A 25378-nucleotide genomic window follows, 5' to 3' on the forward strand; every position below is an offset into this window, starting at 1 on the left:
ATTAGAGACCACATTGTAGGGCACAGGAATGACTTGCTAGAGAATCAATGAATGAGGCAGAAATTGAGAGGACTTGGCAATTCATATGGAAACTACGTAAAAACCCACTAACAGGATCTTATATCACATTCTACAATGGCTTTGCAGTGATCTATGTGTTTCAGGCAGCAATCATACTTTACTTTCAAAATCTTCAGCAAGGATTGTTTTTAATGTTCTTTTTATACTCTAATGAAGCTCATATAAAATATTCAGCTCAATAGTTGTCTTTGCAGGGTTAATAACTGAATATACACACCATGCAAATACTCTAAAGTATTCTTTTTCTTAATATGCCAAACAAATTTCATTTATTTATTTTCAATTCTTTTTTATTATCTTCACGTAGTTGTACAAAGGAGTTTCTATTTAACAAAGCAGTTTATGAATGCAATTGTTCTAAGTGGAGACTTCTTTCAAGGTTACTGTTGAGGGACAGTGAATTTGAAAATCAAAGAACTTGAAATTTGAAATGACCACAGTCAGCCTGAAGTCACTTTTCATACTAGTAAGGGGAGCTTCTTTAGCCATGCAAAGGTGGAAAACTTAAAGTTCTCTAGAAAATTTCCCTCATTGATAATAATTAATACAGGTCTAGGATAGTCCTAGCAGAAGATCACAATAGCTCAATAGCTATGTACATATGAACACATAAGATGATGCTAAGTGAAATGAACACCAAGTTATAGAAATAACTGGTTTACCACTGTTGTTTTTCTTTCAATGTACTATCTTAAATTATGCCACTTTCTTTAGCCTTTTTCCCCATGGTTTTACCCGATATCACTGTAACTGATTTTGTTACCCTGGGTATTATATATATGTTTATGGGAATTAGGGAAGGGAAGAGGAACATCAAAGTGGAGAGACAAAGAATAACAGATGAACCAATGCAACAGCAATACTTACAAAACTATATGTCATAATCCAACTGTACAACTCATGGTGGGGGAGGGGCGGGATGCAATTGGGGAGGGGAGAAGGAGGGAGAAAAATGAGGGAGGGAGAAAAATGAGGGAGGAAGAAACAAGTTTGGTAAGAAATGTACTCACTGCCTTACATATGAAATTGTAAATATTCTGTACAACACTTTGACAATAAATTAAAAAAGAAATAAAAAAAGAAAAAGGCCTCTGAAATTTGCATTACCTGCTCTTCTCTTTAACTCAGCAGGTCTTTTCTAAGTCAGGGAAAGTTACAAACACTGATTTTAAAGCTCAGACCCCAATGAAAGAGTTAAGAAGGCTGGGACAAAATAGTAAGCTAGAAACAGAGGCTAGTTCTAAGGGAACAATTCCTTAGTATCATAAATTGACAAGAAAGGGAGAGTGGAGGGGAGGAAAAACTGAACTAAAAGGAAATGTGGTGTTGAGAATGTATTATCTTTTGTGCCAATTATCACTACATGTCACCCAAATCTGTATTACTCATGGTTTTCTTCCTTGTATTGGTTCAAGATAGAATTGTAGTGAAAGTAGCAGCCCAGAATGTCCTATTCTGGTCTACTTGCAGATGGATGAACAAGTTTTCTCTGCCAGGTTCTACATTCTGGAGACTGTCCTGGAGAAAAGTCAGTACAAAAGGACTCTGGTCTGAGATCCACTTTCTTCTTGACCAAACTTCACTGCTATGCTGCACTCAGAACAGTGGGCAGAATTTATTATTTGCAGTGGCTCTGTGAAGTTGCTTGGGATTTGGGAACGGAATCTTCAGAGAAACAAATTTAGTTCACTTAGGAACAAAACTGGAATTGTTTTGAGGCCAATTTTAAGGAAAATGGAAGTTGTAAATTAGCCAACAACTTAACAAAACAATATTTGAGACCTTGCTCCATTTCTTATCTTAGTCAATATCCACATTAACCCATCTATGTCACCCAAAAGGAAGAATAAGATTTGGCGGCATCAAATTATGTGCTCACTGGCATCTATCTAGGCAGAATAAACTTGAGGACAGAGGGAAGACATCTGATTGTGAAGTACTTCATCTTATGTATTCTTGATGGTGCCTTTCTCCAATGGTGCTATCTCCATACAGTCATATGATGCTAGTAACTTCAAACTATTTTTCTGTTCCTTTCCATCTATATTTCTCATCTTAAATCTATAGTCAACAGGTGTTCTAATATACTACTGATTCACACAAGTGTTGACACATACACACTCTACACACACACACACACACACACACACACTTTTTCCTATACCTTGTGATGACTATTACTTTGAAGACCAGATCCTTAAACTAAATAATGAAAATTAAGGCATTAGCCCCTGAGGAGACGATTTGTTTAAACTCCCTGGGCCACCTTTCATTAGGAGGGAGACTCTAGGCAGCTCCTTGGTGTAGCTGGGCTAGTTCAAATGTCTGCTTTGAAGTTAGTGGTTAGGAATTCTCTTGAGTTTTCAGGTCAGCCCACAGAACCCACAACATTCCTGAAGTATGGAGCTATAGATTTCAGTAATAACTACTATTTATGACACTATTTTTACAGTGAAATTCAATCCAAGTTCTTGTTTTAGAGTGGGAAAATGCTTTCTTCTTTCTTCTTGATACTCTGGGTAAAAAGTGCAATTGGACAAGGAAAAGGGTGAGGTAGGAAGGTAGATATAGAAGGAAGATAGAAAAACAGATGAGATCATCTGAGACATCAATGCTTTGTTAAATCTGCCCATGACATGTGGCAATTTTTACCAAGAATGGGGAAAAATGCTTTGGGGTTGGGTTGCCATTTATTTGTACCCTCAGATTGACAATGACTGAGGTTTCCCAACTGCTTATTGGCTGATGCAGGTCATCACAAGTTTGGATACAGGCTGAACCACCACAGAATAAAAATCAGAAGACAGCATTTTAATTGGTCTCCTTAGGCCATTTAACAAAGGAGAAAGCAAACTTGAGAGAGCAAGGAGTAATTAATGAAGGAAGCAAACAAAGGTTCATTTAGTAACTTCCAAATAAGTTCTTCTGTCAGAGAAGGAAGCAGGGGGTGGGGTGGGCAAGGTAGTCTGCAACCAAAAGATAAACTGCAGGTATTTAAGTCACAATGCCTGTGCCAAGAACTGTTCATTACCATCAGATGTCGCAGAGGGAGTGGGGCCAGTTAGAACTAACTTTATTATTAGAAGCAATTAGGGAGAAAGGGGGCAGGTTTTCATTTGGTTATTTCAAAAAACAAGTTTCTGTGCAGTTTAATGAAGGCCTGCAGTGTCAAGATAAAATGTGTGTTTTACTGAAAACAGCTTTTGCAAATGACTGCTTGTTACCAGCTGGTATCTTTAGGCAGAGCAGACTGGGTAGGTTGGATTTACATACATGCCGTAATATAATAGTTCAGCTGTCTTTGCTTCACAGGAGTGTTAGCACTCAGTATGGCCTTCTAGGGAAGCACCTGGTTCTGGAGCCAGACTGTCTGTCTTCAACTCCTATCTCTGACCTTGGTAAGCTGAATGACCTCAAATGACCTTCTGCAATTTTCTGGATCTTGGTGCACATATGCAAAGTAAAGATTATAGTCACATTTACCTCACAGGGTTTTAGTGAAACACCAATATACTATGTGTTCTATACTTCTTTAAATATTAACTGTTGTAGCCAAGGATCACTGGGGTCCAGGACTGTAGTGAAAGAAACTGCTTGCTATAACAGGGGTTAAGCTGAATACCAATCAATGATGGACCCATTTATATCCCTTTACTCGGGTTTTCACACAAAGTATGAAACAAAGGTTTGTCTTCAGACTCATTGATACTGTCTTCTAAATTCATGTGAGACAAGGTTTCACCATCTCTACAGAATTCATGTATGTAAAAAATCTAATGAATTTTTATTAAACCAGCTATATGTCATATCATTTCATCCCCCACCTGTGTAAGAGCTTATGTGGCTTTTTAATAGTTTCCCATATGTTAGCTTTTCCTTTATAAAGCCTCTGAGCAGCCTATGCATTTCCTCACATACACACCTGGGCCAAGAGGCACTACTTAGCAGTGTTGAGCTTAGAGGAACACTTCAGGCTCTCAGAGCTCACAAGTAGAGAATTGAGTTTTGGCTTCCTTCTACCTCTCCTGTGGAGATCGTTTGAAACAGACTCTTACCTGTGATCTCAAACTCCACTTTGAATAAGTTTACTCTTCAGTGATAGGCTGTGCCACTGGCTGGTTAACTTCCTAAGGTTAAAGACTGATTTTCATCCTATGGTTACAAAACTTGTCAATGTACTGAGAAATATGGCAGACTACTTATGCATTATGTTTTAAATTCCCAAATCAAGAGCAATTAACTAAAATGCCATGCACTATGATATTAGACCCAAATGATGAATAAAACTTTCTTGGATCTTAATTTATCATTAAAATCTATTCCTTTTAGGGAAATGTAAACAAGTTAAATATCCTCTATACATTGATGCCAAGTGTTAAGCCACATCATTTTCTTCTGGATGCCCTAAATTAAGTTTTGTTAATTTAAGTAATTTGAAATAAAAGCATCTATTATCGAATTTTAGATTTTACACTGTAGATTGTGAGAAAGAAAATGATGGAAAGTCTATATTGGAGGGATTCTCCCTAAAGTTCTCAGATTCTTGTTCAATGTGAATTTTAAGAAGTGGTTCAAGTTAATATTTATTTTCTCAAACCATGTCCTTGAATGCTACTGATTTTTCCTGTCCAACATCCTAGTGTGGGAGAATTTCCTCTTTGAAAACACTCAGAATTTTTGCATATTTTTGTTGTTGTTGTTGAGACAGTATATTGCTATGGAATCCAAACTGGCCTTGAATTTGCAATCCTCCTGTTTTATCTTGCTAACTGCTGGGATTACATGCATATATCACTAACTAAGCCATGCATTATAGAGGTAATACTTTTTGATGCTGTTTGTTTTATTTCCAGTTCAGGGTTTGACATTAGGACTAATTACTTTGTTTGCTAGACAGATGCTCTACCACATAAGCCATACCCCCAATCCATTCTGCTTTAATCTTGCATTTTTCCCTAGAATCAACTTTACAACACAATCCTCTTACTCATTCCGTACCTTACTCATACACACTCAGCTGAGTGGGATCTTGCTAACTTTTTTCCTAGGCTGGCCTTGAACCGTGATCCTCCCTGTCTCTCTCCTATTAGTAGCTGGGAGGAATCCATAGACATCTATAAGCATTTTATAGGCATGCATCATCACTACATTCAGCCCTCCCAGAAGAGTATTAAAAAATAGTTTAGGGGCTGGGGATATGGCCTAGTGGCAAGAGTGCTTGCCTCGTATACATGAGGCCCTGGGTTCGATTCCCCAGCACCACATATACAAAAAATGGCCAGAAGTGGCGCTGTGGCTCAAGTGGCAGAGTGCTAGCCTTGAGCAAGAAGAAGCCAGGGACAGTGCTCAGGCCCTGAGTCCAAGCCCCAGGACTGGCCAAAAAAAAAAAAAAATAGTTTAATCAGAATTGTTGATGTCCATTCACAATGAGTGCATGTCAAATAAAATTAACCTTTAGAAACTGGTGACATTCTGAAAAGAATACAATATATAACAGAAGCACTACATGGAAAGATATTTGAGGGGATGAATACTTATTCTTACCCTGGATCTTTCTTCTAATTTTGTCATCATGACAATTGTGGCACTCCGTTGCTCCCATATCATTCTCCAAAAGTCCCCAAATGTTTCAGGAAGAGATCCCTGTGTTGCAATATAAGCATTTTGTTTCCTGTAGCCATCTATGTAGTTGGCATTCACATAGTCACTTCCTGGGATGCCTGTAAAACAAGGAGTGTTATTAAACTAGGTGGACATATCACAAGATGAAACAGCTTGGCTATGGGCTAATGCCAATGCTATGATATTATTCCACACTCTTGTGACATTTGGAGTCACAATCACATGAGTCACAATATATTGAGGTATAGATTTTAAGCAAGATTAAGAATGGCTCATACCAGGATCAACTTGTTAAAAAAATGCCACATTAAAATGTCAAGTCTTTATAATATGATAAGGTAGGTTGTCAAAGAAAGGAAACTACAACAGATGGTTCATAGCATGCCTTTCCTCTCATGGGGCCTCTGTTTTCCCTGTTGCATGAGGACAAACTTGTTTGTGAAGGAATAATTCTGGTCACATTCCTCACTCTTGCCCATTTCTACACCAAAGGCAAATAAAGGAATACCTAAGAGTGAAAATACAATATAAAATGGGGTATGCAATACTTATAATTAATTGCAGATTTAGCTATCAGATAACTCACATATAAACTCGTTTACTCATCACAAAACAGCCATGTGAAAGTCCTGTCATGATCATCTTTTCACAAAGGAAGCAACAGGTGAAAAAGATAGGAAAAAGAATTTGTTTAGTCCAGTTGCCTAAATTGATGGAGTTGGGTTTAATCCTAGGTACTCTGCTTGCTCTGTGTCTTACTCTCTGCAGAGGATTGCTTCTAACTGGAACCCTGTGAGGTTGTTATAAGTAGCCTATGGAGCTCTCTCTGGATTATGAAAATTGTCTCCTACCCACCTCACTTCTATTTTATCCTCTGTAGCCTACTCTCTATCCACTTCAGAGACTATTACTTCCTTTCTTTAGGAAAGCCATCTAGCAACGGCTTTCTGTTACACTTCAAATAAAACACAAACTCTCAACTATGTTGAGATTATAAGGCTCAATATTTCTCTAGACTCCCTCTAGGATCGATCCTGTAGAGACTGACCTGCTCCCATTAGAAAACACAGACATCCTATTTAGAACCACTTCCATTCCTAAACACACTCTGTGTCCTTCCCACTATGAAACACTCACATCTATTCTGCACATGTGGGATGCCTTGGCAGCCCTTTATACTACTTTTATGTGCCATAATAATACCATTTCTTATTGCTTATCTTCCTTATTGTCTGTTTTGACATGTCTTTTATTCACATTTGCTAATTCTCCTGACAAAAGGAATAACTTTCCAACATTTAGTAAATAGGAGAGCCCTACTTCAGATTTAAAGTTTAATTTTCCTTTAGCTTAGTTCCTTTAAGAGATAGATAAGCAAATTGAGCTCCTTTTAGGGAAGAGTGACAGAGTGATTAAGGCAATCAAAGCTATTCCTTATGAAAAAAAAGACTACATTTAAAAGTAACAGAGGAAGATTAGAAGTTGGGGATAAGAGCTGCCCTTAGAGTATCTGAAGGGGTTTAGATTTACTATGTGAAGGTTCATCTTTTCAATTCTGAACGATTTAAGTACAGAGAGAGGAATTTCATTTCTAATTCAAAGGCATTCAAATGATCATAATTTTTAAAAAAAAACAGTAGATTTCCTTGGAAGGTGACATGAGTTACCTGTCTCTAAAAGGAAACAACTTCTTTGTAGGGCTAGTAGAGTTTATGGAAGGAAGCACCAGGCCCTTACTATGATCCCTTCTACCTCTAGGAAAATATGTATTCTAGGATTAGAGGAAGATATTTTTTCTATAATAGAACATATGTTCCCAAGCTAAGATGGTTATATTTCACTGATTGCCACTTAGAATTACTTTGACTGCTTTTCTGATTCCAGTTACAAAACTGATCTTCTCAAGAAGAGTAATGGATATCAGATGAAACTACTGTGCTTTGAGATGCACACATGGATATGGACTGTCACCAAAATTTGCTAAAAAGCCTTCTGAGCGGAAACTGAAATACACGGTTGCTTGTAACGTTAGTCATTGATTGCAGCTACTCAAGAAGCAGTTGGGCTTCTGGCAGCCCTTTGCTGATAAGATCGTGTTCCTCCCTGACACCAAATTACTGTGGATTCAAAGGGCAGTTTAAATAAAATCCTCTGGTGGCAGTCCCTGGGAAGTGCAAAGGCTCACATGTCACGAGGATCCTGAGCCAAGAATGGAAACACAGGTAAAACCCATTTTCAGTATTTTAGCTTAGCAGTTAACATTAAAGAATTCATTAAAATTAAAAAAAAGTTCTCACTAAGGACCTCATTCAGCTGCAGATACACAGAAAACTTTGTCCAAGAAGATTCAGAATGGAGGTATCTGAGTGAAATTACTTAAAACATTGCACCAACGGAGCACAATGCCATTTCCCTTATCATTGAGGGTAATAAATTTGCCTGCACAATCTATTTGGGGATAAGGAAGTGATGAAGTGACTTTAATGGAACAGAATCAGACCCATCCAGTCCACTTTGCATATTTTTAACAGTCATCGTGTAAGGAATTGGATAATTTAGATGTACTACTACTCAAGTTTGAATATAAAAAAAATGTAATGGGGATGAATTGCTATGGAAAACTGGTTGTACTTCATGGGATATAAAGACAAAAATGCTGCCTGGAGACTACTAGGCACTTGGGGAAAATACTACATCATCATATGCTTTAAGAATTTAGGCCTCAGGGCTAGGGATATGGCCTAGTGGCAAGAGTGCTTGCCCTGTATACATGAGGCGCTGGGTTCAATTCCCCAGCACCACATAAATAGAAAATGGCCAGAAGTGGCGCTGTGACTCAAGTGGCAGAGTGCTAGCCTTGAGCAAAAAGAAGCCAGGGACAGTGCTAAGGCCCTGAGTCCAAGCCCCAGGACTGGCCAAAAAAAAAAAAAAGAATTTAGGCCTCGCTATATGGAAAAAAAGAAAATTGAAAATAAGAATTTAATACCCACGAGAGCTAATGTCTAGACTAATGTGTTTGTCCTGAAAATAATAACATCAATGTTGAGGTTTCTCTTGTATTTTGACACTTATCTGTGGGTTTTACCTATACCCACAGTGAAAGCTTCCCTCTGGCCAGTTCCTTGACCACTGGGCAGAAGGGCAGATGAGGCAACTCTCCTATAATCCTTAGCAACTTTCCATAATCCTTAGCAATTTGGAAATGTTGAGAGATGCTATGTTCCACAGAAGCTCTAAGATCTCCTGTATCCAGAAACTGCATATAACCAGTTTTAGGGAAAGATAAATGAGAAAAAAATCACAAAGGGTGATGGCTTCACCTTCTAAAAGATAGCAATCCCAGATTGGATGCTAAAGGTAAACAGCAGTCTATTTCAAATAGATGAGATCCCAGCTTGCAATGTGACATATTTAGAAGAGTTTGTCAATTAATCTTGTAAAAATACACAATAGGCTGCCTTTCTAAATGCTTTAGTGCTACAAAGATATGTGCATTCAGGAATTCTTCATTAGAATTTCTTGGCTAGGAAGACAGATCTACAAAATTTCATTCATTTTTGTGTGTAACCTTATCTATGTAATGCATATTTATTTAATTTTCAATTCTCTACTTCATCCAAACAGTGCCTTGCACTTGTGAAAGTAACACTAAAAGTGTGTGAGAATTAATTGTATTGCCCTGAGATTCTGATGATGGAAATTTGACATAAAATCTAGGACCAAAGAATATATAATTACGATCTACTAATTTATTTCTTGAGACCTTGTTTCAATTCTCCAACAACAGTGATTGGGTCAAGTTTTCTCATTGATTGGTTTATGTTTCATTTTTGGTTGGGAGAGAAGTAGTTAAAATAACAGGAATGTGACAAAGATGCTTGTAAATGGCATAGGCTAGTAATTGGAGTAATCTTAGGACATTGGCCCTGCTGTTGGAAATGTGTTTTAAAGTCAGTTCTTCTTAAAACAGATGCTCATTGCCAGTCTACTGCATTTGTAAAATTGAGGTTTTCATGACTTCCCATGTATTGTTTCATGGATATTCTTCAGTTAACAATAGCCATGGAAATGGTCCCAATATAAAAAGTAGTAGTAGTTGACCTAGACTCCAACTTCACATTACACCAACATGTTCCAGTCTTCTGTCTCAGCTTGGTCATCACTTAATGAACTGTATTTTTCTGAGACACTGGAAAACATTACTTTATGTTCAAGACTGAATGTTTGTGTTGTATGCTAAGTCTGAGAGTAAACTCGATCCATTTTTTAAATAGAGAGATTGTAATCAGATGAATTATTGGCAAAGTTTCCTCTCTTCTTCAGGTACAGCAGACTATGCCAAACAGCTATTTAGGCAACGTGAACAAAAGTGTATGCTCTCTTTTTATTTGCTATAAACTACGAGTCAGAGTTTTCCCAGCAGAATAATAAACCTTGGAATGGACTTGAGACTCAACCATTCTCTTTCTGGTCCACAAGGGGCTGGGAAGCTACTGTGGGTTCAAATGCAAGGACATCCATTTTTCTCATATAAGTTTGAGCTACAGAACACAGGGCTTCCAAACATTGACACTGGGTGTGCTTGGATATCAGTAGGAGAGAAAATCCTAGAAAGAAGAAACTCTTCCAATCCAAAGAATTAATTATTAAGGAATTAATTATTAATTATTAAGGAATAATTAATTATTAAGGAATGCTTAAAATCTTGAAAACATGGTACAATGTCAAGAAATATACTATCTGAACTATTTGGTCATGGCAATGTTAAAAACAAGGTATTTTTTCTTCTACTGATTTGAGGAAGAGTAGGTTGAGGCATTCTTATAAGCAGCAACAGTACCCATAAGAACACTCAACTAGCTGTGGAATAAATATTTTGGTCACACTATCACCTGACCTCTAAAGATTCCCTTATTGTTTGTAATTATGAAAAATCTATATTAAATCCTACCTTGACGTTAGCAGGACCCCAAGTAGTACATGAATTATTTTGTCAATGTGAACTTAAGTAATCACAAGAGAAAGGTTCACACTTGGTACTGCAGTATGTACATAGGGAAAAATCATGTGTGAATTTTAGAGTCTTGGGACAATATTAAGCACTTGCTAAAGATCTAGAGAAACTCATCAAGAAACCAGGACTGTCCAGGGTTGCAGATAGTTTGCTCTTTGACATTTACCCATTCTACCTCTCCAGGCCTGTGAACGTTTATCTGCTAAATAAAGTGTGATGAACTGAGTCTTTCAAGGTTTTTTGAGTCCTAAAATGTCACTTTATGGTATTTTTTTTCCAGTCCTGGGGCCTTAACTCAGGGCCGGGCATTGTACCTGGCTTCTTTTTGCTCAAGGCTAGCACTCTACCACTCGAGCCACAGCACCACTTCCGGCTTTGTCTGTATATGTGGTACTGAGGAATCGAACCCAGGGCTTCATGTATGCGAGGCAAGCACTCTATCACTAGGCTATATTCCCAGCCTTTATGGTAGGTTTTTTACCTTTCTTGGATTTGGACATTTCTTCAGTTACTTAGCAGCAAATGGATAGATTTTTTGTCTCTCTGATTAGTTTAGTTAGGAACACATTCTGGTCTTATAAACTGCCTCCTCTTGCTTCTATTACTGATGTGCTGAGATGGGATATTTGAGCAAGACTGATACTTTGAATCTTGATTTGAAGCTGGTAGGGTTAAAAACTAGAAGAATTGGCCAGTAAGTGGCTATTAGTCAATGTTCCTGGAAAGCAGCTCTCTTCCCAGAGTTTAGGAAGTAAGGGTGAATTTGAGACAGCCATGACTAGGAGGCAGAATATACTAGGAGAGGGAGAGGTCCTATATGCCCAGTACTTTGACCTGCTCCACCTCACAGTGTGGCTCCAAAACTCAGGTAAGTAATTTCCCTTAAGTTCTATACATTTTTAATGAAGTAAAAGTTAGGTGTAAAAAGGAATTGTTCTTTGGTAAAACAGTTAATTCCCTATTGAAAGACTCAGACCCAATACAACCTAAGTACTAAACCTAATACCTAAATATAACCTAAATACAACCCAATATCTACATAAATTACCTTTTATTTAGTAAATTGTGGGCCCTCCTCAACTCTAACACGTAAGTAATCAAGCAAACGTCCCCCAAATGAATTGCTAACTAATACCTAAATTGCAATGTTCATAACCTGCAATACAGAAAAATACTTACTTTGCTGACACTAGCTAAACCAGAAACAAGAGAAACAAAAGTCAATAATCATTTACAAGTAAATTTTTTTTAATTTCAAAAGATATATTCCTTCTTTGTCCTTCCTTTGTCTACTACAGGCACCCACAGCACCATGAGGACTGGCAAAATGCAGCACATCAGATGGGACACATCACAAAAGGCACATGTTTCTTGCAAAGACATAGTACTATAACATCCCCTGTTGTCACTTCAATTTGGCAATTTACCCTTCTCATTTCTAGAAAACACATAGGAATTTCTTCAAAAAGATGCCTTGCTCTGTGGGAAGTGTCATCTCCATATTTAGCTAATAGAACAAGAGCTAATGTTCAAAGCATATATGAACACAACTGTACCTTCTCATTATTCTTTGTCATCTTGTGTAACTTTCTACACCTCTGTACTATGAGGTGGCTGGGCTCAGCGAACTCATAGAGGAGGAACTTGGGGGTTGAACTATTTTTGAATATGCATCAAGATTAGCTATACAGGTTGGAGAATGATCACCCCTGGTATAAAGAAGTCATTTCAAATCACAGAGATATTTGCAGAGCTTGGGTCAAGGCAGCATACTTTTTTAGCTACATCACAAAATTGGGGCTCAGTTAGCTTACATAGCCAAATTGATAGTTATTTTCTAGAAGTGAGATAGTCAGAATGAAGTATGGATATGCCAGTCAGAAGTCTGTCTAAAAGAAACTCTCAGATCCTATCTCTTCATCACAAATAGATGAATAGATAGTATCATCATAAAACCCTCGAGCCAATACTCTTTATGAGAGTCAAATGAGTGAGCACATTTGAAATTTCCAAAATGCCATATGGATCTTGTTATTATAACTGATGTAACAAATAGAAATGAAATAAGCCCACTCATTCCTAAATACTTTACTGATGAAATGTAATTCCCAAACTGGGAAGCTTCCTTTCTAGATTTTATATTTTTTTCAGAAAAGAAACATCAGTGGAGTAGATGAAAATCCTCTTCCCTCCCTCCCTCCCTCCCTCCCCTCCCTTCCTCCCTCCCTCCCCCCCCCTCCTTCTCCTCCTCCTCCTCCTCCTTTACAATTTCTCAGCCATTTATAAACCATGTATACATTCTCACAACAGATCCATACCATAGGCCATGTAGGTTTCTCCACTGCTTTAGAGAAATCAAGTGTAGATCATTTAAAAAATCTGCCAAGATGTGCAATTGAAATGAAAAAAAAATCCAATAACTGAGATAAGACAGTAGAGAAAAAAATAAACTCAGCCTGATTTGAACTTTGATTGGTTTCATGAGGAAAAAATAAAAAAGTAAACAACAATAATAAAATACAACCAGACATTTCTTAAATATATACTTGTCTTTTCTGGGTTATAGGTTAAAGCAGGAGGCAGGAAGTCATATATTCTGGTATCATGTACGCAGCTGCATGAAGAAGAAAGCCAGTCACACAACACTAATTAGATCATTTTTATGAAGACTGCAAACACCCTGTGAAATTGATCTGAATTTCCAAGCTAAATCCCATCTAGCTGGCTTCTTAAGACAAATTAAGCTATAAAAATATGTTTGTGCACTGCTCCTCACAAAGAGGTGCTTTTATGTATTAAAAAATAACTATAAAATAAAAGGATTAAACTGTGCCACACTTGTAAATAACTAACTTGAAACATAGAAGACTGGAAACGCAAGAAGAACTGTGCCATCTTCATCAACCAGTGATTGATGTCCTAAATAAGTGGAGGCAAATGAACTCAATTCAACCAATGATTGCATGGAATTGATAAAAGTAGGATTTTATTTATTTATTTATTTGTCAGTCCTGGGGCTTGGACTCAGGGCTTGAGCACTGTCCCTGGCTTCTTTTTGCTCAAGGCTAGCATTCTGCCACTTCTGGCCGTTTTCTGTATATGTGGTGCTGGAGAATTGAACCCAGGGCCTCATGTATACGAGGTAAGCACTCTTGCCACTAGGCCATATCCCTAGCCCAAAAGTAGGATTTTTCAATAAGGGGGTATATATGCTAATAAACTTCATTCAGTACTTTAACAGAATATTAAGGACTAAGTAAAACAAACACTAAGGTGTCCACAAACTATTTACTAGTCACTGGGAACAGAAGAGAGAGAATGGGGGGTGAGGGAGAAAGGTATTTACTGAGATGATATAAGAAAGGAACATGGAAACTAACAAATAAATTCTTTACTGGGACAAATATTTAACAATTTTTTCATGTCAAAGCTTCATATAAGACATCTACAGTCACAAGTATTAACATTATATTCTAGAATGGGAAGTAGATTGTACAATCTTATTTTCCTGGGTTTCTTGTGCTAGTTTGTTTTGTTTTGACTTATGGAAAATATATCAGTATATCAGATTACTGGATATGGCCTGAAAAGAAAAAAGATAGCAGCATAGGGATAAAGTAAAATCAAAGGGCAGGTTGACATATGCTGCCAGCTGTTTGAATGGATTGGGAAAGACTTGGTGGAGTGGGAAAAGACAGACCAAGAGTACACAGAGCCATAGGCCACGGGTGGAGTGGCACATGGTGAATCAACACTATGGAGAAATAACAGTGGTTTGGGGTGTTTGTTTATTTATTAAATTAGGAAGGTTAATTTCCTGTAAGACAATTTCTCATTTTACAGGTGCTAAATTCCCCTTCTCACAAGTAATCAAGTTTTTCTAACATCATCTATATTATTTACACTGGAATTCTTTTGAATTGCTATTATGCAAATCTAACAGCAAAAGATATATTTTGAATTGCTTTTTAAATGAAAACATTCTTCTGTGTTGAAATTTGTAATTTTATTATAATCTTGTTTCCATTTATCAAGCTCCAGCTAATTTTTTTTTGGCTTCACAGAATAGTCATATGTATATATGAAGCTTTCTCATTTTTTTTTTTTTTTTTTTTGGCCATTCCTGGGCCTTGGACTCAGGGCCTGGGCACTGTCCCTGGCTTCTTTTTGCTCAAGGCTAGCACTCTGCCACTTGAGCCACAGCACCACTTCTGGCCTTTTCTATATATGTGGTGCTGGGGAATTGAACCCAGGGCCTCATGTATATGAGGCAAGTGCTCTTGCCACTAGGCCATATCCCCAACCCAAGCTTTCTCATTTTGATAGTTAATTTTTCTATAGATCAATTACAAAACAAATTCCATTTGATGGTAAGAGGAGCACTAAAATTCATAGCACTAATGATCATCTGAATAATTCCCAATATTTATTACATATTATTTTCTTGTTGCCAGGCATTCTTTAAAGGGTTTCACATGCATTAATCACTTAACCTATATATTAATAGTCAGAGGTAGGAACTCTTAATTCCATTGCACAGATGAGGAAACTGAAGCAAGGTAACTGATTTTAGTAACTTTTACAGAAGCAAGAATTGCGAGATGGATTCTTCTTGAGAAGCACCTAGACCCTTTAATGAAGGCACTGTTAAAACAGTGAGTAAACATATTTATGTTGCACAACTTTAAACATATTCTTTTTCCCTTATGAAAAAGTCAGCCAGAGATCACTGTGGTCCAATTATGTTCCCTGAAAGTTATGTACTAGAGCATAATCTCCAATGTGCTTTTGAAAAATTGGGACTTTAGAAATTCTTTAAATCTTGGGGAAGCACTGTTGTGGATGGGATTAAGCTTCTTAGAAAGGAACGAAATGGACTGGTTACCACCCCATATCTGAACTCTGAACTTCTCTCTGAAAGCACCTTTTAGGAAGCTGAAGGTCTAGGCCTTCCTCAGATACCCAACCTACTGGAACTTTGATGTCAGACTTTACAGATTTCAGACATGTGAGAAATACATTTCTGTTGTTTATACATTGCCCCATCTGTGGCAATTTATTGTAGCAACACAAGCATACTAAGGCACAGACCCCTATATTACTAAGAATAAACAAAACAGTGTAATAAGCTCTAGAATTACAGTACATTACAGAATGGCTACCACATGTGTTTTTCTTTTGTTATTTGTCATTTTTGTCAATCAACAGAATAAAGACACAAAGAGTTGGGTGTGAGTGCACACCATGAAGTGAGTGTGCAAATTCAACCTGCTAGTGATCCTTGCTATGAGTGAAACCTTAAATGTTCAGCAAGTTCACAATGCACCCAGCTCTTCCAAAGAGTTACTGTTAACTTCACTAAGTGACAACCGCCAAGGCCATGTAACTGCTTAAACTAAGACTCAGTTTCCAGTAATATTCTTATTGTTTAGTATTCTTCTCAAGATACTAAACAAAGTGATAATAAGCAAATAACAAACCCATCAGAAATGCATTTAGATGTAGTTGGTTCTTTAGAAAAATAAACATTGACAAGAATGTGAAAACCCTAGCCTTACGGTTTCAATCATAAATGTTTCAAAATGTGTGTTTCAAAATTCCAAGACAGTCACTCTAGCCATTGATTTTGAATTAGGTATAACATGCATAGACTTCAGACATCATGACTTCAAAAGTAATGTGGTTCCCAATGGTCTACGGAGGAGAAAATCAGCCTTGTGTCTCAGTAATATATATTTGTATTTTGGGTCTTCCATTTATTAGCTATCAATTATTAAAAATGATTTCCTTAATGTTCTAGTTTCCTCATCTGTAAATTCAGATGGCACTAGCTTTTGAAATAGTGTTTAATAGGATAGGTTATACACATCAAATGTATGGCATGATATCACCCATTGCATAGACACCATGATAGTCATGTCTAGTAGAAGTTATCTTCTTTGCTGAAGAAAAAAGCACCATATTAATTTTCCTTTGTATTTATACTTGTCCAAAAACATTTAAAAGTCAATACCAGCTGGGTGCCAGTGGCTTACACCTGTAATTCTAGCTACTCAGGAGAAAGAGATGAGAATCAACGTGTGGAGCCATCCTGGGCAGGAAAGGATGTAACACTCATATCTCCAATGAACTGCTCAGAACAGCTGGAAGTGGTGCTGTGGTTCAAGTGCTAGGGCATTAGCTTTGAGCACAAAAGGTCATAGATAGCACCCAAGCCCTGAGTTCACTCTAGACTGGGAGATAGATAGATAGTTAGTAGATAGATAGATAGATAAATATAGATATAGATATAGATATATAACTTTTATATAAAAGTTAACAGTTATATATATAACTTTTAAATGATACATTAACTATAGTCCTGCTAACAAATATAATATAGGAAGCAGAAAAATGGAATTATGTTTTATAACAAGACCTATTTTTAAGAAAAAATAAAGAATGCAGTAATTCATTTTTGCTTATTTTAAGGTATTATGATATTCTGCCACTCCTGGATATTCCTGGGCTTGGAAAAAACTGAAGATACAGGCCAAGGAAGCTGAGCTGAGCAGGTCACCTCTAGATGCAGGCATGCATGCACTTGATCTCAGTTCTGCAGTGAAATGGCTCTCATGTATTTGGATCACTGATGACTTGATGCTGTGTCACTCTTTCAGGTGAGTTATACCAGGAAATAGAAGATGAAGAGACAGAATGTGATGTTTGTAGTATCTATCAGCCTAATGCCAAAGGACAACATAGTCTTTTTTAGGTGGATAGCTAAGGTTAGCTTTTGCACCCACACTATGAGACTCAGAAATGGCCACTAACTCTACCAGTAGAAAGGTACTGTTGGTTACTGTTGGTGATGTTGGTGATGGGAAGCCTTGGAGAAATCACCAAAGCTGGATTCTATCATGGGATATGTTGTTTATACAGGAGACTACTCTGAGCCAATGCTTTGCATTTGTTTTCTCATGGCTAATGGATAACTACATATTAAGCAAATATTTATTCGTGTCTTATGTGTAGTACCTAAAAGAACAGATATCAACCCACATAGAGATAACTCTTGCAAGTCAAAAATAAAAGAGATAATAATTGAGAAAACTAATACTTGGAGAAGTCATGTTTGCTTAGCTCATTGGATTTCCTTGTTTCCTAGCCTGTTTACTTGTTCATTTTCTGAACAACTCTGGATTTTATAAGATGAAATACACTATTAACATTTTGTCTGTGTATAGACTAATATTACCTTCCAGTCTTCATTTGGAAATATCCATCTTACATCATTAAAGCAACTTCTATCCCTTCTCTTGTTCAGTAATTACTCTTTTTTGTTAACAACTGCTTAAACATCGAGGGTATCCCAATGGCAAATGAATTTGTCAAAAAATTAATTGTGCTTTTATGTTTGTTACCCTAAAATTCAACAATTGAAAGGCCTTTCTTTTCATGATTCATTTCAGCTGGTTTTCTACTTTTCCCAGCATTCATAAAATGAGCATAATTTGGAAAAATGTCCTCAAATGTTACCACTTTGAAAGAATTTTATAAGCAAGTTGATGCCCACATATAATTCCTGACTCCTTCATTTTTCCTGTCATATTCCAAATGGAAGAAAGGTAAAAGTTTACTCTGTTAAACAAAGACACCAAGAATGGAGACCTCTATCAACTCCTTTGAAAAATCAGATAAAAAAGGCCTCTAGATTCATTGGGACAGAATTCAAAAATACCCACAACACCCAAATTAAAACCTTCTCCCTTAATTTAAGTTAGTCCTCGAGGTGGAACACCAACAAATCACAATCACATCAAGTTTTATAAATGTGCATGAAGTCACTTAACATTCTATTTTATTTTATTTTATTTTATTTATTTATTTTGTCAGTCCTGGGGTTGAACTCAGGGCCTGAGCACTGTCCCTGTCTTCTTTTTGCTCAAGGCTAGCACACTCTGCCACTTGAGCCACAGTGCAACTTCTGCCCTGTTTTCTACATATGTGGTGCTGAGGAATCGAACTCAGGGCTTCATGTATATAAAGCAAGCCCTCTTGCCACTAGGCCATATCCCCAGCCCCTTTACATTCTATTATACTGAAACCATGGCTCTATGTTATGAAAGCTGTTTCTAGAACAGCCTCAGTTAGTGGCTGGTTGTGTGGTTCCAAATGAAGCATTGTCTCCTGGATGACTAAGAAGTTGGCTGGTTAGGGCTTAGTGTAAAATAAAATGCTCTTCATGGTTGCAATCTAGATTAAAGCTCTCTGCATACCCCATAAACCTCAATTAAATATTCCTAACCTTTTGTGTAAGACTTCAAATAGAAAGACTTCAAGTTTTTAGGTCAGCTCTAGATTTAGGGTGTATTTGTGAGCACTGAACTATAAAAAGGTAGGTTTAACTCGAGTTGAGTGCTTTTGCTTCTACACACAAAAACAGTGTATGAATAAAATGAGCATAAATTTCTAAGCATCATAATAAATGTATAAGGAGGTATTTTTTGGACTTTCAACATACTTCTCTGCTCTGTGTGGGAAATAACAGGTTAAGAAAATAATGACATACTGGCAAAAGTAGACAAAGTTGTAGTGGAAAGCAATGTAACTCTGAGTGGAAATAATACTGTAATACAGAAAAGGCTAGCCAACAATATAAAACATTAAAATACCTTAAAATTTTTCTTTATTGTCAAAGTGTGGTACGGAGAGGTTACAAATTCACATGAAAAGCAGTGAGTACATTTCTTGTTCTACTTGTTACCTCCTCCCTCATTTTCCCACCTCTCCCCCCACCCCCCCCACCCCCTTGTTTTTTTTTTTTTCTCTTGTTTTCCTTTCCTGTGGTTGAATCCCCCCTACCACTGTATCTCATCTAAGTACCCTGGATACAGTTTAAACTATTTTATTTGTGTAATTTACCTTTCTTTGCTAATGAAAAAAAAAAAGAGCTCTTCTCTTTGTGATTTGGTTTTGTTTTTATATGTATTATGGAGATAATTTAACAAGACTTGGGATAAGAAATCACTAATTTTTGGTTACATTTTATTTTGTAAGTGCTCGGATAGTTTTTAGGAAAGGTGTACACTTTTAATTAGGTCACGGCTAGGGTGAGAAGCACACTTATTTTTAGCATAGCACAAGTTTTTGTAGATGGGTTAAGGGACTAGAACTTGGTTATGTTTCTCCCTAGACGATCTCATTGGGCAAACTCTTTTCCACTTTCCATGGATGTTTATTGAAATGCTTTTGGCCTCTAAGTTATGCTTGACTAGCCTGCCTGGGTAATTTAGGAATTTAACATTCAGGAACTACTAGTTGCCCCACCTTAGGCTGGAATGAAGCCTATTAGTATTTCTTGGGTGAGCTAATCAAAACCAAAAAGTCCTATCTCGTGCCATTCTATGACTTGGTGAGCCACTTCAACTGGTTTCCTGTAAGTTGGAAAAGTTTAATTCAATATTCTCTCAGAGAGCTTGTGATCTCATGCTTGCTTTTCGGTTCACTTCACACTTTAAAATTGGAAACATGAGTGAAAATATAAACCCTATATTCTAATTAGCCATATATATTAATTGTATTTTCTTTCTTACACATATACCTTTTTTCTTTTTTCCCCATTTCTTTATTTTTAAAGTGACGTATAGAGGGGTTACAGTTTCATCTGTAAGGCAATCAGTACAAGAACATCTCAAAAAGAAGCAACTATGTGCTTGACACTGTCCTGCCTAAATTAACAGTGGTGAAGTTTGATGGACTTAATAAATTTTTAGACTATGGAATATTGCTAACTTTTGAATAATTAGTATATTTGTCTTCTGGTAAAGAGATGATAGCATTTTCCCACCAGCAGAATAAGTGGATTTTGAAAATCACACAATGCCATTTTGATGCAGGAAGATTTGGGTATGAGCTTGCTCAAATGCTCAAAAATTTCTCTAATCCCCCCAAATCAGGAGATAAATGTATTGTTAACTTTGATGCTTACTAGGGAAGCTTTTAAGGAGAGTCCTGCTTTCAAATAAATTTGGGCACTAAAGAGGCAGGTAGGACATGGTTAGAGTTAGCAGATAAAGTGTCAGCTATCATAGATTTAGAAAGCAGGAAAACTAAAAAGAGGAAAGAGACATATAAGCCAGTATAGATGCAAACATTTGAACCTTAGAATCCTTAAATAGACTGTGCCTGAAGCTAGTACAACTTAATGTTTTATGACTGACCTGTAAGAGGATGAGTAGTGAAATTTCAAACATGAAGACACTGTAGAACATTTCTAGACACACAATGATGATGGACGGAATATGGGGCAGGAGTTGGCCTAGGTTTGGCTCATATGACACAGGATAAGATTTCAGTGGCATTATAAACTCGGACTTTTCAATCTATAGGCTAAAGACTTGCAAAATGCTGAATGTTGAACATAGAATTCTTGATGATGCTTTTAATAGTCAAGAGGAAAATAGTCAACCTCATTTGCTTTCAACACCAAAATGTCAATTATTTTGGTGACCCTTTCTTTGAAAGCAGTAAGGTGATGAAGGGTGCTCTCATTTGTTCTGGTACCCTCCATGTATCCTTTGGTAGCAGAGATACTGGGCTCCAGTTGGGGATATATTTGTACGAAAAAGAAAAAAGTACCTGGATCTGAGCCTACTTACATCAATGTCTCACATACAGAGTTAAGCTTCAGAAAATAGTGGTATAAAGAATAGGAGCATTTCCTTACCTTCTATTGCTGATAAGAGAACCCGGGAATGATCATATGCAATTACATTTGCATATCTGTTCTTTGGTTTATTTACTTCCAAGTTTGAATGTTCCCATGTGAACTGCTGCCCAGGGTCAATTGACTTTAAAAGAAAAACAGCACACACAAAATCAATACCGGATGCCACAGAATTACAGGCATTTATCCCAAGTAATAAACATGATTTGAAAATAAATTTTGAAGCCATTTTCTATCAGGATGATTCTGTGATGCTGGACACAAAGGTAAAATGATTAACCATAGTGATAGTCACTAACATAGTCACATAGCAATAGTCACTAACATTGTTTCAGATTTAAAAATCAATATATTTTTTCTATTAATATTGGGAAAGCAGGTTTCTATTTTTACTTTGCCATTTCCTTCTCTGGTGTTCTAGTTTATGAGTTTTCTTGGCTTTATATTGCTTGGGATTCTGTGAACATTATTTTACCTTTATTCCCCTTTATTTTTCTTATCTGGACCTAAACTCAGTCCTAAACTTGACTAGTCTTTCATAGACTCCACTGAGTATGAGCTGCATGGCTGGTTCTGCTACTATACGTTACATTTTCATGAGAACTTAAGGCTATGTCTGTGTACACACATACACACACCTATATATACAATTACATATTATATAAATTCTATACATAGAACATTCATATAGACATATATATAAACATTATATATATATTATACACTTTGGCAATTTGTATAATTCAATAGTTACCGATAAGAGTAAGGAAGGGAAATCATTAAAAAAATCATCATGGTGCTAGGGGCCACTGTCTCATGCTTGTTATCCTAGCTACTCAGGAGGCTGAGATCTGAAGATCATGGTTCAAAGCCAGTCCAGGCAGAAAAGTCCCCATGACACTCTGATCTCCAATCAATCATTCAAAACCAGAAGTGGGACTGTGGCTCAAAGTGGAAGAGTGCTAACATTGGGGGAAAAAAGAGCTCCAAGACAGCATTCAGGCCATGAGTTCAAGCCCCTTAATCCTCAACAGCAAGAAAACCAAAATCATCATTGAAAATTTATAATCCAATGTGAACAGAATCTAACTATGTTTCTATTTATCATTACAGCTTTTTCATATATCATGGATTGTCATTATATTATCTAATTTACTTCTTTTTCCCTATTTTAAATCCTTTTTATATTTTAAATATTTTACTTGACAGCTTCAGTTCACCCAAATTATTCTACAATCTAAAATAAACATTACAGATTATACAAATGTACATGTTTCTAATGAAGTTGAGCCACTGTTTTCAAGATCAAATTCAGGCCTGATTATAAAGCTTGAAGGGATGCTTTACTTTCTATCAATGCCACAGTAAACAAAACACATTTTCCTTCATCATAGGATGCACATATAAGTTTAAGATTTCTCATTTCATGGTTAATGGAAATGTGAGTTAAGTAATTATATAAACATGATTTGAAAAGATCAAAATCAAGCTTTCACAAATAACACTAAAATAGGTTTAAGTTCAGGTGAAAAATGTTAACGAATTAAAGGAAAATTTAGTAGTTATTTTGGTGTTGTTTTTCTATGTGAAAGTAAAACACATACAACACCTATCCCAACATTAAAGATGAATATACTCTGTTAAAAGACAAAGTTCAAGTTGGGTGCTGGTGGCTAATGCCTACTTCAGCTACTTCAGAGGCTGAGATTTGAGGATTGTGGTTTGAAGCCAGCCTGCACAGAAAAATCCATGAGACTCTTATCTCCAACAAAGTACTATGGAAAAAAGCCAAAAGTGGCTCTGTGGTTCAAGTGGTAAAGCACTAGCCTTAAGCACAAAGAGGCTCAGGGAAAGCACTCAAGCCTTGAGTTCAAGCCTAAGAGCCAGCAATAAGATAAAAATAAAGTAAAAAAGACAAAGTTTAGCACAATAGTATAACTCTTAAGCCATTCAAGTTAATAGTTTTGCATAGCCCCCAAAGCTGCTGAAATTTTCAGCAGTATATGTTGGGGACAGCTGTGCCTTTAAGAGGCCACAGTTGGCTTTAGCTTGTCCCCTCCCCTTACGTCTGTAACAGGAAGAGAAGCCCCCACCCCTGGGGGGCAAACACGTGTGTGCCATCTACAGAGACCCAGCTCTTGGGGGGCTGTAATCCCCGCCCACAGGGGAAGGTTCATGACATCACCTGATGGGCAGCCCAGCTCATCCAATCACTTAATCACCCCAAGTCCCTCCCCTTCAGCCTTTGTCACCATAATAAATTCTTCTGCCCGCCCCCTGGGTGGGTGAGACCCATTGAACCATCAAGCTGTCTCCCCAGGATTCTCTTCCTGCGTCAGACACATGAGGGGGGCTGGCAGGGAAGGAGACTCAGCAAAGTCCACAAAGATATGCTGTATTCCTTCTGCCAGTGGGAGGGGTAGGGCTGAGTCTCTTTCATATTTTTGGGGTTCAGGCATTTTCCCCTGGAGGTAGGGGAAAAGGGGTCCCAGAGGCCCCAACAAGTATATACTATAGCCTCTCATTTGCTAAGGAATATGCAGCCTCCTTTCCTTACCCAACTGTGGAAATCTCTATATAAGAGCCAATCATTCACTAGTGTTCAAAAATTAGTCCAGGACTTTTGAGTTTAAAGAACAGTGATAGTAAAGTTTAAAGAACAATGCTATTAGGGTCTAAAGAATAACATTATTAAAGGACTTTCTAGTTTATTTTTCCAGGGAGAAGTATTTTTTCCTTGATCAGCATCATCCTCTCCAAATATTTTATAGGCTTATAAAACTGAAGCACTCACAAGTCAGGGAAGAAGCCTTCAATTCAACCTTCAACCTTGTCTACACAAGCAATTCTTCTCCAAGACCAAGAAATCTCTCACATTCATCTCAGGTAGAGAGTCATAAGTGGCATTTCCAATCTAGACCTTTAAATATCTTCATTCTGACAGAAATCCTTCCTTGAATCTTTCCAACCTATTCTAGGTTGATGTCAATGCCGGTTTTTAAAGCACATGTGCAGATTAGGCTCCTGTTCTGTTCCTGGCTCTGGGCAAGTTAAGAGCTGAGTTATAAATTCTTTCCTCACAATTCTGCCAACATGTCAATAGCTATCTTTGCATACTTGTGGCTGGCTCAGCATGTGGCTTAATAAAAGATTTAAACAATTTGAACTCATGATTGAAATGTTCTTGAAAACAGTTCATGATGAGAAAATATAGAGCAATTCCTTTATGTAATATGAAAGTTGGAGAACAAACTCAGGGAACTTTGATATACAAATGGACCAAAATGTTAGTATGTAACACTCATTGCCATATGATATAGAAATTAAGTGTGTAAAGCTGTAATGATAACTAATTCTGCTATTCCTTTTCTCCTGAGGAACACTGCTGTCTACACAAACCTCTTACACAGTATTCCTTCAAATATCTTAGGAAACTACTAAGATCATAGACATACAGTGTTTTGAGGAAAGACATTAATTCCCCTAAGGGCTCTGTTCTTACCCAGAGGAAGATCACCTATCTCTCTGTAAAGAATGGTGGCATGCATGTTATTATGATAATGGGGTTTCATTTACAAACTCAAAGACATTGTTTGCTAACTCATGCCCATTTCAGCTCTTGCCACATATTCTCAGTCCTGCTCAGTCCTTGGTAACTTATCTCAGCCTAGAAGGGTTGAAATCTAACATACAATAGGGCACCTCTGTTCAATTTTTCCATTCCTCCATTCTTGCAATATGTTCAATGGATTGGCGATCTCCTACTTGTTTAGGGATATGGGAGGTTCAGTCACCTGCCAAGTGAAAACCAGACCTAAGGCTCTACCCTGGGCTAGCAGGTCTCTTGTCTTCTGTTCCCCACTGTGACCTAGACTAGTTGGTCACTACCTTTGGGTCCCTTTTCCCTCTATGGTAGCTACACTGAAGATTTTAAAAACTGGTATTAGAAAAAT

The 25378-nt window shown here is 37.2% G+C and overlaps 1 protein-coding gene across 20 annotated transcripts in view; it reads right to left on the reverse strand.

Annotated features, from left to right (window-relative positions):
- Nucleotides 1-25378, reverse strand: part of Ptprd (protein tyrosine phosphatase receptor type D) — a 482247-nt gene that overhangs the window by 55208 nt on the left and 401661 nt on the right. For all 20 annotated transcript variants that reach the window (XM_048348714.1, XM_048348129.1, XM_048347870.1 and 17 more), the window contains 2 exons: nucleotides 21426-21549; nucleotides 5626-5801 (listed from right to left, as the gene is read on the reverse strand). In XM_048348714.1, the coding sequence (XP_048204671.1) occupies nucleotides 5626-5801; nucleotides 21426-21549 (300 nt within the window). The remainder of the gene's footprint in view (nucleotides 1-5625; nucleotides 5802-21425; nucleotides 21550-25378) is intronic.

This window comes from Perognathus longimembris, chromosome 1, assembly GCF_023159225.1.
Source record: "Perognathus longimembris pacificus isolate PPM17 chromosome 1, ASM2315922v1, whole genome shotgun sequence".
NCBI classification, from domain to species: Eukaryota; Metazoa; Chordata; class Mammalia; order Rodentia; family Heteromyidae; genus Perognathus; species Perognathus longimembris.